At 47.0% G+C, this 16,722-nt stretch overlaps 1 protein-coding gene across 1 annotated transcript; it reads left to right on the plus strand.

The window, feature by feature from the left end:
- The first annotated feature begins 10,261 nt into the window (after nucleotides 1–10,261).
- On the plus strand, nucleotides 10,262–16,008 carry LOC135818322 (tropomodulin-2-like). The gene is made up of 2 exons (XM_065331679.1): nucleotides 10,262–10,517; nucleotides 14,446–16,008. Exons 1-2 carry the CDS (start codon nucleotides 10,431–10,433, stop codon nucleotides 15,424–15,426), a joined length of 1,068 nt encoding a protein of 355 aa, XP_065187751.1. The 5' UTR covers nucleotides 10,262–10,430; the 3' UTR covers nucleotides 15,427–16,008.
- The last annotated feature ends 714 nt before the right edge of the window (nucleotides 16,009–16,722 follow it).

The raw sequence follows: 16,722 nt of genomic DNA on the forward strand, positions 1-16,722 counted from the left end.
TTAAATTATATGCACCAAATGTTCTGGTCAATGTTGATCTACGATAAACATGATAAACGGGCTCTCATTTGTCACCACCCATGTTTCGATACAGCCATCCGGAGCAGAGAAACAGCCAGAAGAAAAGCAAATTTTACACATTTGTTAAAAAATGCCAAATGTTAAAAAAAGCCAAATCACTTCGTACCTCCGCCAACCATTGGTCTCAGCATCATATAGGCCTTGACGGATTATGCTGGCATAATGTTTCGCATAATTTCTACCAAAATCGAATAATCGCATAATTCGAGGCAAATTGCATATGAATCGCATAAATTGGAATAATCCGCCTGTTCGCATCAAATTCTAGTTGTACATGTTCTACAAAGTACAAGTACAAGTAGATGCACCAGGAAGTAGGCCTTGACGGATTATGCTAATATTTTCGTGAAATTATGCTTTTCGCATTGCTGAAAAAATTGCAGAATTATGCTATTTTTATGCTAAAAGTTACCATGTTATGCCGCATTATGCTCACATATGCTGCTAATGCATAATGGTTCTGTGCAAAATAACAGGGGAATTTTTTGTAGAGGGCGTTGTACTGTAGTAGCAAAAGTTCAACGGGGTCAACGCACCGTCCGACCTAGCTACGACCATCACTGATTGTAGTGGACTGGACATGTTATCAAGGGAGTCGTAAACCTACAACTTCCTAGTGCATCTACTTGTACTTGTACTTGTAGAACATGTACAACTGTATGGAATTTGATGCGAACAGGCGGATTATTACAATTTTATGCGATTATTATTATTATTATTATTATTTTATTTATTTTACTAGGGATTCGTATGCAATTTGCCTCGAATTATGCGATTATTCGGTTTTGGTAGGAATTATGCGAAAAATTATGCTAGCATAATCCGTCAAGGCCTACCAGGAAGTCGTAGGTTTACGACTCCCTTGATAACATGTCCAGTCCACTACAATCAGTGATAGGCCTTGACGGATTATGCTAGCATAATTTTTCGCATAAATCCTACCAAAATCGAATAATTGCATAATTCGAGGCAAATTGCATACGAATCGCATAAAATTGTAATAATCCGCCTGTTCGCATCAAATTCCATACAGTTGTACATGTTCTACAAGTACAAGTACAAGTGGATGCACTAGGAAGTTGTAGGTTTACGACTCCCTTGATAACATGTCCAGTCCACTACAATCAGTGATGGTCGTAGCAAGGTCGGACGGTGCGTTGACCCCGTTGAACGTTTGCTACTACAGTACAACGCCCTCTACAAATAAATTCCCCTGTTATTTTGCACAGAACCATTATGCATTAGCAGCATATGTGAGCATAATGCAGCATAATATGATAACTTTTAGCATAAAAATAGCATACTTCTGCAATTTTTTCAGCAATGCGAAAAGCATAATTTCACGAAAATATATTAGCATAATCCGTCAAGGCCTAATCAGTGACGGTTGTAGCTAGGTCAGACGGTGCGTTGACCCCGTTGTACTTTTGCTACTACAGTACAACGTTAACGCCCTCTACAAAACAATTCCCCTGTTATTTTGCACAGAACCATCATATACATGTGCATGTACATCAGCAGCATATGTGAGCTTAATGCGGCATAATATGATAACTTTTAGTATAAAAATAGCATAATTCTGCAATTTTCCCAGCAATGCGAAAGCATAATTTCACGAAAATATTAGCATAATCCGTCAAGGCCTAGTAGGCTGCCCCCTTAAAGTCACGCATTTTCTATTCCAGGACACTGTGCGTGACTTATCGCGAGTAGACTGTAGTTTACACGATGTGTACGTGAAATGTTTCTTTTTTTATGGAGTTGTGTACAAATCCTTGATCTTGCTGGAAATCCCGTAGCTCTACCAACTTCTACCAGATTCTACCAACTTTTTCCCGGTAGAGCCGGTAGAGGAAAGTAGAATCTACCCTTTTGAGTAGAATTTTTTTTTCAAAAAACGAATACCTCTACCGAAAGAAGTAGTTTCTACCCAAACCTGTAGACCAAAAACGAACGCCCCCTTAGTAGTCAAATATATCGTGTATTTGACTAAGCAGTCAAATACGCGATATATTTGACCGCTTAGCTAATTAGGTATAAGGGAAATTAGTGGGGTTAGGCCTTGACGGATTATGCTAGCATAATTTTTTGCATAATTCCTACCAAAATCGAATAATCGCATAATTCAAGGCAAATCGCATACGAATCGCATAAATAATGGAATAATCCGCCTGTTCGCACCAAATTCCATAGAGTTGTACATGTTCGACAAGTACAAGTAGATACAACAGGAAGTCGTAGGTTTACGACTCCCTTGATAACATGTTCAGTCCATTACAATCAGTGATGGTCGTAGCTACAATTGTAGGTCGGACGGTGCGTTGACCCCGTTGAAATTTTGCTACTACAGTACAATGCCCTATAAAAAAATCCCCTGTTATTTTGCACAGAACCATCATATACATTAGCAGCATATGTGAGCATAATGCGGCATAATATGATAACTTTTAGCGTAAAAATAGCATAATTCTGCAATTTTTTCAGCAATGCGAAAAGCATAATTTCACGAAAATATTAGCATAATCCGTCAAGGCCTACAGCCTACCCATAAATTTCATATGGCATTCAATTGACCGTAACTTTGGTGTGTCTCAATGGATTTGAGTGAAATTTTGACCACACACTCCTGCCACTATGCTGGCCCTCAGGACATGATTTACAAGTTCTTGCGCCTCACTGACAGGCTTTCCAGGCCGGAAAAACTCAAATTTCCGGCATAGTGCCACGGTGTGCGAGCCACCCAGGAGCCAAACAAATGCATTTACAATTTTTTCACATTTTCGTGCTCATTCTTGTTATGTCCCGGTTTCGCTCAGTCAGCAGAGCACGAGGGTACAGTAATGGATAATGGTTATCATACAGAATTGCACACTTATTCTGTTCGTGCGCGGGACTCAAACCTAGTACAAGTCCAGAAGCAGCCATGGGTGATGGGGTAGGGCCCCTCAACGAGGCCCTGGAATCTGTCACAACGGAACGAGTGGGCGTTCTCTCACACACTCCCACAGACCCAAGTCAATTTTTGAATTTTTTTAGGTTTAGCACGTGCTACGAGGTCGTACCTTTGATACAACATCCAGTGCTGGGACCTCCACAGTATTACTATTAGGCTACCATAGGACCATAGCCTTGGCTACGTAACGGCGGTATGGCCCAGTCCACGTGACATGGAGTTCGGGGCGCTGAGTCGAATGGTCTTTGTCCGAGGAGGCTGCGGCTTATGGTTCGTCAGATACGCCCAATCGAACATGTGCGAATTTGAGCGCGCATCACCCAGATCCAGGTGATGACGTCACAGCGTGCAGCCAGGTAGCCACACCATCTAGTTGTGTACAAAAATGGCCATATTCGGAGCGCGTTCGATTGGGGAACCGTTTATCGCAGCTTCTTCGGACCAAGACCATTCGATTCAGTGTTACAAACACTACGTTCCCTGTGATTTTCAGCTCGGTAAACCTGGAGGTTATACCGTATTTTAGCCGTTTCCGAGTTGGACTTTTCCGTTAGCCCGTCTACATGGTCTATGCGCTCTGCGCTGCGTGCACGTGCATGCATTGCGTGCAGTGTGTTATCTAGCTGTAGTGCATGCATGATGCAGTCAACAAACTCATGTCACAACTCAGAACTGACACAAGACTCAGAAAACTAGTCAACACACGGACTTGTCATGTACTATACACTCATTGCCGAAGTTGTGTTGCCATGGTGCAAAAATGGCGTTGGATGGCTACGCCTGAGCGCTCGCGCTGTCATCGCAGCCCACGACACGTCTTCCTGCTGTGCTTTCTTGACAAATTATTTTGTTTCGCTTTGTCCTTGTTGCTGGAGGGTTTGATTCTTTGAGATCATAGCGATTTGGAGTTGGTCAGCCGAGAGTAGTCGTGAGAAATGGAGAAAGAATGTGAGAGAACCTGGACTGCGGATAAGTCGCTCTGTTCCAGCGGAGGCGAGCAGAGGGTTACGATCTCAGTGCCCAGGCACGTCGCTCCTGATTATTTCAAGGGGCTCGATGTGCAAGTGGCGCTCGAAACCAGTGCTGCGCAGAGTGCCCATGTTCCTGCCAGTGTCGCTGCTTCAGCCGGGCTGGCGCTGGCGTCTCCAGTGCAAGCAGTATACCTAGTAGCTGAAACCACTCCTGAACCTGCTGTAAAACCCGCCGCTCAGGGCCAGTGCAAACAGCAGCTGATGCTGCTACTGAAAGGGCCACATATTCACTTCTGTCCAGCTCTGTCCTGCGCGCTCCCACCTCTTGTGGGGATATCATGCGCTTACGCATGCAAGGGCTGCGCCAACTTTGCAAAGACGGTATTCCCTACCAAGGGCGTGTATCCAGACGTGATCTTTACCTTCTCATCTGTGAACATTTCCACTTGAGTACTGCTGGCGAAGGGGTTCCAGACGAGGAGGCAGACAAGCCTGCATTACCAAAGCCAGTAATGGCAGCGTACAAGAAGCTACCAAGCTTTTCACACATAACATCTGGCTGGTCTCTATCTCGCCTAACTAAAATCCCTTTCTTCATTACTGAGGCTGTCAAGCACTATCTGTTAAATTCCCCGGAAAAAGATTATGACAAGGAGAGCTTGCAGTGCTACAAGCAACTTCGTGCGTACCAATTATTTGATGAGCACCACCTTCACCATTTGGAGGGAAACCTGTTTGCAGGTGGAACAAACTTTTGTTTCGTCCGTGCGAAATGCTGGCCATCCCAAGATACATCAAAGCAAGCCTACACGTGTATCGTCTGCATCAGCAGGGACGATCCAGTGTGCTAAGGTGGATACTGCCAGTGCATTTCCGGATAAGGAGAGTGCTGTTCACATGTCGCGGCTTTGCTGTTTGCGCAGGATGATTTTTGCAGCCATGGCATGCAGAGTTTGTCTGGACCTTCCGTAACAGACATGTTGTATGCATGCACGCTTGTGCTTCTGACTGTTTTTCTAGATCATGGCTGCTTCTCTTCTGATCTTTCCTCGTCATGTCTGTTGACGTTTGTGAATTATATCATCTTGTCCAACATAAACACAGTACACTGTGAACGAAAGCAACATTTCATTCCACCTCACCTCTCAACCCCTCACAAACAACCGAAAACTCGTCATCGATTGCACTGATTTTTTAACGACTTTCTGGATCAATAATCATCATTTTTATGTCTTCAAACCAGAAATTGGCAGAGATCAAAATGGTCTGTCATCATAGTAAAACATTGACTTACAAGACATTACTGAATAATAATTTGGACTGATGTTAGATTATTACTGGAACAAATCATTTCTGAATGCACAGATTGAGCTAAGTGGAATACTTGGTTGGTTGATAGAACTTGTATTTCCGGGGGAATATATGGAATATATGTAACAATCTTTTTCACATTCACGCAGTATTTATTGGAACAAATTCATATTCTGTGATGATGATGGTCAGCCAGTGTCTGAAACGTCTAATGGCCATCGCTGAGGACCAGTGGCATACAAATGTCTAAGGGTAGATAGGCCGCGCCAAGTTTGCATCCTCTTGGCTTTGGGTTCGAGGTATTTGAACAGGGCAGAGAACACTGCGTAGTTAGGCAGCCCGGTGAAGTGCCTGAACTTGTCAGGATTGTTTCTGATGCTGGCTAAATCGATCGAACGACACTTCAGGCTCTCGTACTCTTTTTTAATTTCACTGAAGTCTTTTTCTAGGCCAGCCATGTGATCATCAACTTCACTCGGGTCACTTACACTGATATATCTGTGATCACATGGCAAACCCTGCACAGGACCAGGGGTCGGTGCTGGGTCAATAGCCGAACAGACACCACAGAAACGACCCCGGCATCATCAATATCTTGTGGCTCCTCAGACTCTTGACGTTTTCTCTTCAGAACTCGTCTCGCTGGTTTAGGAGTTGGCGTCCACTGGAACTGGGTTGGCACAGCGGTGGGGTTGAGCCATTTTCTTTCTGGCTCCTCACCAGACAGGAGCTTGCCGACGTAATCATCTTGTTTGAAATGAGAGCTGCATACTCTGGTGTTTGATGTGATCTTGAAATTTGATCCCACGTCCCTCCTAATTTCAAATTGCCATAACTTGCACCTTTCTGCATCACTGGGAAAACGATGAAATGCAAGTGACATAATCTAAAGACCGATTACTGCAGAGCGGAACAGCACAGTAGTAGCCCTTGCCTGAAGTTCTTTTCGGCTTCCTGGCAGGTTGGCTGTCAGTGCCAGATTCCACTGCGGCTGACCCCACGGACACTGAAGGCGAAGAAACAACACCAACACTAGCTGCAGCGACAGTTTGTTCGACTGGAACCGGTTCAGGAATGGTTTTAGCTACTGCTTGCGCTGGAGACACCAGCGCCAGCCTGGCTAAAGCAGCGACACAGGCAGGAACATCGGTACTCTGCACAGTGCTGGTTTCGAGTGCCACTTGCACATCGAGCCACTCGAAATAATCAGGAGCGACGTGCCTGGGCACTGAGATCGTAACCCTCTGCTCGCCTCCGCTGGAACAGAGCGACTTTATCCGCAGTTCAGGTTCTCTGACGTTCTTTCTCCATTTCTCACGACTACTCTCGGCTGACCAACTCCAAATCGCTATGATCTCAAAGAATCAAACCCTCCAGCAACAAGGACAAAGCGAAACAAAATAATTTGTCAAGAAAGCACAGCAGGAAGACGTGTCGTGGGCTGCGATGACAGCGCGAGCGCTCAGGCGTAGCCATCCAACGCCATTTTTGCACCATGGCAACGCATCTTCGGCAATGAGTGTATAGTCTATACTACACTCGTATCAGTCGTATTGTACAGTCATGAAGTCAGAGAACGTGCGTTTCTCCTTGCTGGTGCCGGTGGTTGTGCTTTGAGAAAGAAAATTTTAGTTTTCCGCACCCGCGGCGCCTCATTATTTTATGCTACAGCGATGAGTGCACAACCGTGACAAGTGACAAAACAGCGAACAGCTCTCGGACCTAGAACTTTCAGATTCCATAGCGTTGCGAGCGAAGAGTCGTGCCCGTGGTTCAAAGAGCCTGCACTGTTCTCCAATTGAGTAGTCCGAAATATTCCAAGTTCGCACCAAAACATCACCATGTGGCAGGCTACTGGAGTCTAAGCGAATCTAATCGGTATGGAACAACATTTAGAGCACTCGCATCACTCTTCTCCATTTTGGCGACCCTGCTCTCCAGTGATCTGATAATTACATCAGCCTCGTCTGCAATAGCTGCTGCTTCTTCATCAGTCGGAAACTCAGTAGCGCTCACTCTTGACCGGCCCGCGCGGCCATTTCTTCAGCTGACTACCGAGGTTCTCAGCCCCAGACCGAACTCATGAAGGTCAGCCATGGCTGCATCCTCACTCTCACAAGGAGTTACATGTCTTCGGGGTCGCTTGCACCACCTAATATCAGTCGCCAAATCATCTTGAAATAGCACTGACGTGACACTATTGCTTTCACGCACTCCTTTTGACCTAGCTGCACGCTATGACGTTGCAGAGGGTGTGGCGCGGCCGCATGACGTCATGGCGCAGCCCCCGAAACTCAGTTTTTCAAACGGAAATATCTCGAGAACGCTTTGTCGGAGACACGTGGGACCAACACCATTCGACTCAGCGGCCGAAACTCTACCGACCCTGAAATTTAAATTTTTCACCGGACTTCCCCTTTAAAAATTATCACTCGACTCACATAGATTTTTGCCATACCTAAGCAGTCAAATATTCCTGCATATTTCACTCCTTAGGGCTATATTGACCGCTTATATTTGACTACTTTTTAGCGATTGAACACATGCTTTGGTCAGTCGTGATAAATCTAATAATTAACTTTGTACTTGGTCAGTATAGGAAATAAAAGACCTCGTAAAAGACCTCGGCTTCGCCTCGGTCTTTTACTCGGCTTTTATTTCCTATATTGACCTCGTACTCAGTCAATATTAGATACTTACTTTCTGGTCGGGAGATCTTCATGACCATACTCCATAGCACTGAGTCTGTTCAGGGGCGTCACACACGGTACGACCACTACGACCATGGTCGTACCACTTTTCGTCCAGGATGGTCCGCCCAATTCATCCGAAAAAGCAATAAAAAAATTCAAGGATCTTCGGACTTGTACAAAACATCGCAACTGTTACTTTCATTGCAAGGAGCATACAGACTTGATGCCTACCACTAGCAGCTAGCTATTGCCCAAGACTCCAGGCGGCTATCCATTACGATAGGCGGTCGGAGTCACGGTTAGAGACAACCAGACGATGGATTCCTCACGGACGCATTCACTGCAAACTTGACGGAAACAGAGCTGAGCTGGCGGCAATCACTGGGTCCAGAACTAAAATTTTCCAAGATCTACCACCATGTTACAATGGCGATCAGCACGTCAAGAGACACTACATGTATGTCACTTGCCAGCTACAACATAATAATTATATTCTTTCCACAACGACACCTACCTAGTACCTCTGGCTCCTGACGATCTACTGCAAGCGGATTCGAAAATGCATTACACCCGCGAACGCAGCGCTTGTCAACGGAAAAGGGAAGCGCTTCATTCTCCGAAGCTGAAAAGTGTTTGGACTGCTGCTCCACGGCGGCAGAATATTCTGCATCTGTTCACCGACACGACCCGCTTCACCTATATTATAACGATTTACGATCGTTTCGTTCCCCGAGTTTTCTGGTAGCAGCAACAAGAATTTCGTCCGCGATGACAGGACGAAAGTCTCTCACAAACTAAAGTCCTGTTGCCACGAAGACAGAGAAGATTCCGCAAGCGCTTTCTTCTGCTTCCATTGTTGTAGCTCTCCGGTCCACTGGCAGATCTTTCAATCCCACCGAACAAAAACAAAGGATCTTCTTCTCTCTCTAAAAACAACTAAAATAATTACTTCGCGACTGTCCAGGCCGGACGTACGTCTACATACTAGCGGTACATAGTGTACGCGACGCGGCAGACTTTTGCAGGACACGACATACATGTACATGTACGTTTTTGCATAGCCGCTGGCGCTAGAACGCGCAGCACGCTTGTACTTCGGATTTTGCGATTTTTTCGAGGGCAATGGCCCTGAATCATTGAATGGGTTCCATTTGCCTTGCTTGGCTACCTACGATGTACAGAAAATACCAAAAATCCATGAGAAGTATGTTTTTAGAGCTGGAGTGGGGTTGTCGAATAAGTGCTAGAGGGGAACCCTCCTTTGCGGCTGTAGAGTGATAAAACGTGGCCTGTTAGCCGAAAAATCCTTATTTTTTTCTCCGGGGGACACCCCCGGACCCCCGGTCGTACCACTCCCAGCCACCCTGTGACGCCCCTGCTGTTCATGATAATAATTATTATGTACTGGCCAGGTAAGGGAGATTACTAGTAGTAGTACTAAGTACTAAAGTAGTAAGACAGTATAGATGTTTCAACAACATCATCAACAAAATCGGGATAGGGTGATTTGGCACTTCTGCAGTTCTGGCAACCAAGCAAATCATGCGAGAGCCAGGTGCCGTTGCTGCTTGCAATGCTTGCATGCAGTTACTACTAGTACACATAACCTGACATTATGTAGTACCAACACGACAAGAGTCAAGACACATAACAAGGCAGACTAACATCCAGCACGAGCGAGCGCACTGGGTGTTTGCCGAGTCAAATTACAAAAACAATGTTCTGCATCAGCGTTTGGCGATCAAAGATGATGATCGATCGTGGATCGAACTTCGGACAAACAGTACAGATTCACAACATTCGTCAACAGACCCGAAGGCGAAGAAACCGTGCTTTGATTTTGACTCAAATTTGAGTCGCCCAGGCGAAAATTGGCAGCACTACAACGATTACCACATGCACTGACTGTGATACTCGTCCTCAGAGGATCAACTATCGATATATCGGCTATCGCATGCATGCAGTCGACATGCCATATGCCATGCGAAGGCACACTTCTTTCATACGAAAGACAGTAGATCTAGATCTACGATACGACGGCGTCGCATCGGTAGATCTACGTAGCTGCGACACTAGATCTACTCGTAGATCTACGAGTTTTCCTGGGAAGCCCACAGCAACACCCATGCATGATGATGACGTTGTTCAGACTTCTGATGTGTGACTGTGAGATGAGTCAGGTGCGATCCAGCTAGCTAGCTTCGTGCTAGCGCTGGCATATGCGGAGCTCGCGGATATTTTTCGTTCCTGAAAGTGTGACAGCAGATCGACCACGCGATGTGTAGGTCTACGTGTACGAAGTCGCGTATACGGTGCATGCAATCTACGAACGTTTCTCAGATCTGGAGAAACGAAAAGGAGAATAGTCCTGTCTGCAGCCCACTTTCTTGAAGCATATCCTCGCAATTACTTACTGTAGCAATGTCTCTGGACGAGGAAGTGGATGCTGCGCTAGATAATCTCACGGAGAAGGAGCTTGCGGAGCTGAACGAACTCGTCGATCCTGAGGTAAGTGAATATCTCAGAAAAGAATTTTCTGCAGATTTGAATGATTGTTTTGTGCTGTGCAGTGTATTCTGCCTGTCGTGCACGAGCCATCGACATGTTATAACATCCATTATGGGGAACTGTTGCTCTTTAGTTTTCGGCACGCACTCCACGCCAGAACGTATGATAATGAGAAAATTATACTGTGCGTGTGTGCGATCGAGATACGTGTACGTCAAGTACTGTAATTGCAATCGACATTTGAAATTTGAATCTTCTGAAGCACTTCAGAGTGGTTACTGTTAGTGCTCCGACGAACCGAGTTAAAATCTGGCCTGGCCTGGCTCATGTCCGGAAATCCATCTGTCGGCTGCAGCAAGTAGCTGCAAGACTAACGATCTCAGAGACCAGACTGTGTGACAATAGCTCAAATCAGCAATAATTACATTAATATTAGAAAAAGAGAGGACCGTAACTATCCTGCTTTGTAATACAGTCGTCCCTCTCTAATCCGGCACTTTATAATCCAGCACCCTCGATAAACCAGCACAATTTTCAGTAGCCAAAATGTCCCCTTCATGTACATTGCAGCAGTAAATCAGATTTGTTAATCCAGCACCCTCCCTAATCCAGCAGATTTTCGTGGCACAAATGGTGCCGGATTATAGAGGGACCACTGTAATATAATCGTTAGTGTTGGACGAAACGGATAACTAACTTACTTGTAAACTTATGGTCCTCTCTTTTTTAAAGTAGGTTTTACTTGAATAATTTTGATCCAGTGTCTTCAGTATTCCAGTGTGATCCAGTGTCTTCAGTATTCCAGTGTGGTCCAGTGTCTTCAGTATTCCAGTGTGGTCCAGTGTCTTCAGTATTCCAGTGTGGTCCAGTGTCTTCAGTATTCCAGTGTGGTCCAGTGTCTTCAGTATTCCAGTGTGGTCCAGTGTCTTCAGTATTCCAGTGTGGTCCAGTGTCTTCAGTATTCCAGTGTGGTCCAGTGTCTTCAGTATTCCAGTGTGGTCCAGTGTCTTCAGTATTCCAGTGTGGTCCAGTGTCTTCAGCATTCCAGTGTGGTCCAGTGTGTCCAAACTAGAGTGGAGGAGAAGAGGTGATTTGATGTTGATCTTGGACTACGATACCGTCACCTGCACCATGCTAACTTACAATAACAGGCATGACACAATACACCACACTCAAATCTCTTATCCGGGGTGGTCCCAGATCGGGCAATGTCCGTAACTCTGAATCGCGTCCATTTCGATGAGAAGGTGCCAGAGATCTGGCGTATCACCTCACCATTTCCATTATACATGGCAAAAAGAGTAGTAATATTTCCACTAAACTCACCCACATGCATAGGGTGCTTGCTGGGCTGAGGCTCCTGTAACTTCGAGGTCCGGATAAAAGAGGTACGAGTGCAGTTACAACTTACAATGGAACCTCTTATCCGGACCCCCCCCCCCCCCCCCCCCCCCGAGATATCTCCCTCAATCGGGTGCCCTGCAGACTGGTGTATGCGGTCAAGTTTTGAGCAGCTCTTCCTTTTCGTGACGGTCGGCTTAGCTGCCTCACAGCATAACATAATTATCACAGTGCTCAGCTCTTGCGGTGTTTGCTGCTGAATGGTATCCGTATTTGGCCAGTGAGCCAGTTCGAAAGAGAATGACGTGTCATCATGTCCATTGTGGGTGCAGTGTATTTCCGAATTTCGGGCGGTTCCGAGAAGCGGGCGCCCGTTAGTCCCGATGCGCCCGAATAAAAAAGGTTCAACTGTACTTGGCACCATGGGCAGGGCAAACTCTGAGCAATACAATTTTGTGCTTAGTTTCCTCAGTGTTACAGTATCACTACCTCCATTGGCCGTAATGCTTCCCTGTACATGCACTTTTTACAAGTATTAGTTGATATCTGAGGTCAGAGTGGTACGTTCCCTTTTGTCGCTCCTGTTTCGTTTCGCCTGGCGTGGACTGTAGAAACAACTCTCAGTGAAAAGCCATGAAGAAGTGTTGTGTGAATACTAAATTCCACGTAGGGCCTTCGTTAGGAATTCTCCATTGAAGCATGGGAGTCACGCATATCCTGTCATGAGACGAACATGCCTGTTTGAGTGTTTGTTCATCGACTCTAAATAAAGCACATCAGCCAACAAACAACACATGTAAGAACGACAGCAGTCAAAGACAAACTGCTAACGGTGTGCACTAAAACACGTTGAGATCGCTTACATTCCCCTGAGGCTTCTTCAAACATCAACGAGGTCAGCATAACGCAGATGTTGAACAGAGACGCTTGATGTGCTTTCAGACACAGGCTGTTCTTGGAGAAAAAGCTTGTACTGTGATTAGCACTGGGCTGTTTTCCTATACGCAGGCTGGTTTTGTTGCATGTTAACTTTTCGTGTCACTTACACTTGGGTCGAGCTGTGGTAGCTCAAGAGAGTGCTCAATACACCTGGGTACGTGGACTGTAGAGCCTTATATAGAGGCGGGCAAATACATGTACTTGTATATTGTGACTGTGTACAAACGATCTGTGTGTGTGTATATGTACAGATGGTGTGTTTGTGTTTGTGTGTGAATGTGTGTGTGTGTGTGTGTGTGTGTGTGTGTGTGTGTGTGTGTGTGTGTGTGTGTGTGTGTGTGTGTGTGTGTGTGTGTGTGTGTGTGTGTGTGTGTGTGTGTGTGTGTGTGTGTGTGTGTGTGTGTGTGTGTGTGTGTGTGTGTGTTTGTGTGTGTGTACAAACGATATGTGTATGTCACTTACTGTATCTATCACGTTCAGTTGCACAGTTGTGCTATGCCTTACCTCCGGGCATGTACTACTATTCTAGTTGTACTTCAAGTACTTGTAGTCATTATCATTGTGACACTGGGCATGCAGTTGACTGGTGATTGCAGTTATTGTACACGTCAGAAGTAAGACTTGATGCTGCAGTCTCGAGTCTTGCTCCTGATGAAAAGACAGCCTTGCCATACATACATGACCTTGACCTGACCTGACCTTTGACGCCCATCGCCGGAGGCGATGATAGCAATGCTACGGCAGAAGCCATAGCAACTTGTGCTGGGATTACACCATTCAACAGCTTGCAAGGCTGAAGAATTGACCGTCACTATTCAGCCTGGTCTACACCATACAGCTATTTGGAGTGACATTTTCTGGCCAGTGAATCCCTATTTTTGGTCTTTTCATTTTTTTTTCCCCGCACACACATCACACCACATACTCCAGCATGCACTGGCTGTTGGTAACCACCCAGGAGAATGAAAGAAAAGTCAGGAAGAGTCTGAGAAAGAGAAGAAAGACGTGTGTGACCATAATCGTCGGGAATCGAACCCGCAATCTATCGATTGGAAATCGCTGCACATACCACTGCACCATATGGGACACACACATACATACACACACACACACACACACACACACACACACACACACACACACACACACACACGCGCGCACGCGCACGCACACACACACGCGCGCGAGCGCACACACACAGGCACACTGCTGTATCATTAGAAAGGGCACCGCACAGTCTTGGTTCTGGTGCGTGCTCTGTGGTGGATACCAATGCGTATGGACTATCAATACCCCTACCTGTACACACCTTGCTTGCCTCTGCAGAGTCTTCTTGTCTAGTCTTCTTGTCTATCTGCTTGTAGAAAGTGACAGCACTGCTGTAGTCTAGGTCATCGGTGCAGGTGTGTTTATCTAGACCCGACCAGCATTGACTAGCGATGCGGCATGACTGTCTCCAACTGCCTTTGTGTGTATGTGTGTGTGTGTGTGTGTGCCCACATGTCTTTGTTTTTGCAGCTTACGCACATGTATGCATGCTGCAAAAGCGATTGTGTGGCTTTACACATTTTTGCCATTGAAATGCATGTGCGAATCTGTTTGTTCGTGTTTGTTCTGTCCTCCCGTGTCTGTCCTCCCGTCTGCACAGAATGAAACCCTACCGGCTAGTGATCGCCAGCGGAGTACAACCACCAAGGCGCCGACTGGCGCCTATGATCGGAGCAAGCTGCTTGAACACATGAAAAGTTCAGCGGAGACCTCGACTGTGGGCAAGGACTGGGTGGGCTACGACGGTAAGAAGAAGGGCAAAGTCTTCAAGACAGCTGACCAGTCGAGCCCGGTCGGCAGCAAGAACCTGGTGGCGGCGACCAAGTCGACGGGCGATGCCGAGCTCGACGCTCTCCTGTCGCAGGTCAACGGCCAGGAGATGGACGAGCTGGCCGAGACCCTGGGACTGCACGGCCTCACGTCGCAAAGCTCCGCACAAAGTCGCCTCTCCAACGGTGGCGGCGGTGGCGATACAGCTCAGCTCGGTGTGAGACCGGTGAAGGCTGCCACTTACCCGGGCAGCGAGACCGACGGCAAGGTGAGCTCCCCTCCACCTCAGGACACCAACCTGGAAGAGTCGCTTCAGCTGCTCTCGGCCAACGACCCGTCATTGACCAAGCTGTGCCTCAACAATCATGAACTGGTCAAGAGCAACCACTTGATGGACATTGGCCGTGCCGTGCTGACCAACAATCACTTGACCATCCTGCAGCTTGCCAATACTGGCTTTGGCGACTCGCACGCCAAGGCAATAGCTGAGGCGCTGGACTACAACCGCACGCTGCGTGTCCTCAACCTGGAGTCGAACAAGATCACCGCGCACGGCGTGACCAAGATCATTGCGGCGCTCAAGGAGAACACGTCGCTCGAGGAGCTCCGGCTGAACAACCAGGTGGCGACGTCCGGCATTAATGCCGAGACGGAGCTTGCCGAAATGTTAGTGCACAACCGCACTCTGCGCAAGGTTGGCTTCTCGTTCAAGAATGCCGGGCCTCGCGCCAAGATCGACCGCCTGCTGCTACGGAACAACGATATTGCCCGGCAGAAACGTCTTTCCAACGACCAAGTCTCGTATTCGTAGCTGCTCATGGTTAGCCGATCTGTTTTTTGTCCGGTGTGTTGTTTTGTTGTTTTCGTCCACTCTGCACAGAACCCCAGACGTACACATGTGCTCGTTCTATCAAAGTCTTAACTCTCACCCAAATCGTGTAATATATATTTTTTTACTATCCAGCTAGCGACATAGCAGTCCCACGAAGTGCTACACGTTTTCCTCGGCTGGCATTTCCGGAAACTCGAGCTTTTTGCGTGCCAGCCGCTTTCTCCCACCCGTGCAGCGGTTTGCCTCTCCGGTCAGGGGCTCTCTCACACCCCCCCGACAGATTTTATATTGTTGTTATGCTGTGAAGGTTGCGCTCTTCTCTGTCCTTTTTATACCTTTTCAGTATCTTTCAGCCGTTATCGTTATCGAATGTTTTAGGTTCTTGGCTTTGGGGCAGCTACAAAGACACTATATTTACTAGGTTCAGAAGAACTTCTGCGGACCGTTTTTTTGTCTGCTCCGAAGTGCCTTTTTAGTCTTGATATTCATATCTCATCCATGTAGAGCTGTACATATTCATGTGTCACTGCAACTAGGTCAGATCAGTGTTCAACTACTGTCCATCGTGCTCTGCTGCTGTTGCGTCCTGTCGACCGTAGACTGCTACGTGTAGCGCACGTGTGGCGCTAGTCTTGGTCTGTTTCGTTCGGATTCAGATCCGCTATCGTTGCTGTATAGAGAGAAGTTAATGATCGGTGGGTGCACGTCCAGTGCATTTGCAGATTTGTGTGCTTCTCTTGCGACGGACGTATGCACACTGTACATGGTGTGTGTGTGTGGCATGTGTAGCTTGTCCCCTCCACGGATGCTCGCGTACTGTACATGGTGTGTGTTTAGCTGCAACTTCAATTGTAGGTCAGATCAGTGTTGCTGCTACTGTCTATCGTTCTCCGCTGTTGTTTGGTTCTGTGGATGGGGCGTGTAGCTTGTCCACTCCACGTATGCTCGTGTTGTCCGTCAGCTTGGCCCAGCCATGCAGCCTGCATATTATCCGTGCTTGTGCATGCGTGGGGACCTTGTTGTCAAACCTTACTAGTAGTATCCAGCTTTGAACCCACTGACACTGTTTACATGTGAAGAAGAGGTTGGTGCGACTTCGGCGATCCTTGGGGAATTGTGTGTTGCTCCCTACATGGGAGCTCGCGCTTTTCCTGCCGACTTGAATTCTCACTTGACTGACTGACGACTGCCATCCAGAGCACGAGAAGTCTATCTGCACTGAGGGACACGGTACCCCGGCCCAGGCCGGGGGTGCCCCCCGGATCGCCCATCCCA

The sequence above is a fragment of the Sycon ciliatum genome, chromosome 5, assembly GCF_964019385.1.
Source record: "Sycon ciliatum chromosome 5, ocSycCili1.1, whole genome shotgun sequence".
Lineage (NCBI taxonomy): Eukaryota > Metazoa > Porifera > Calcarea > Leucosolenida > Sycettidae > Sycon > Sycon ciliatum.

Bases quoted from the DNA above. Each gene is read 5' to 3' on its own strand.
- LOC135818322 (XM_065331679.1), top strand. From the start codon at position 10,431: ATGTCTCTGGACGAGGAAGTGGATGCTGCGCTAGATAATCTCACGGAG. The intron at 10,518-14,445 runs GTAAGTGAATAT...CCGTCTGCACAG, and splicing joins ACGAACTCGTCGATCCTGAG to AATGAAACCCTACCGGCTAG.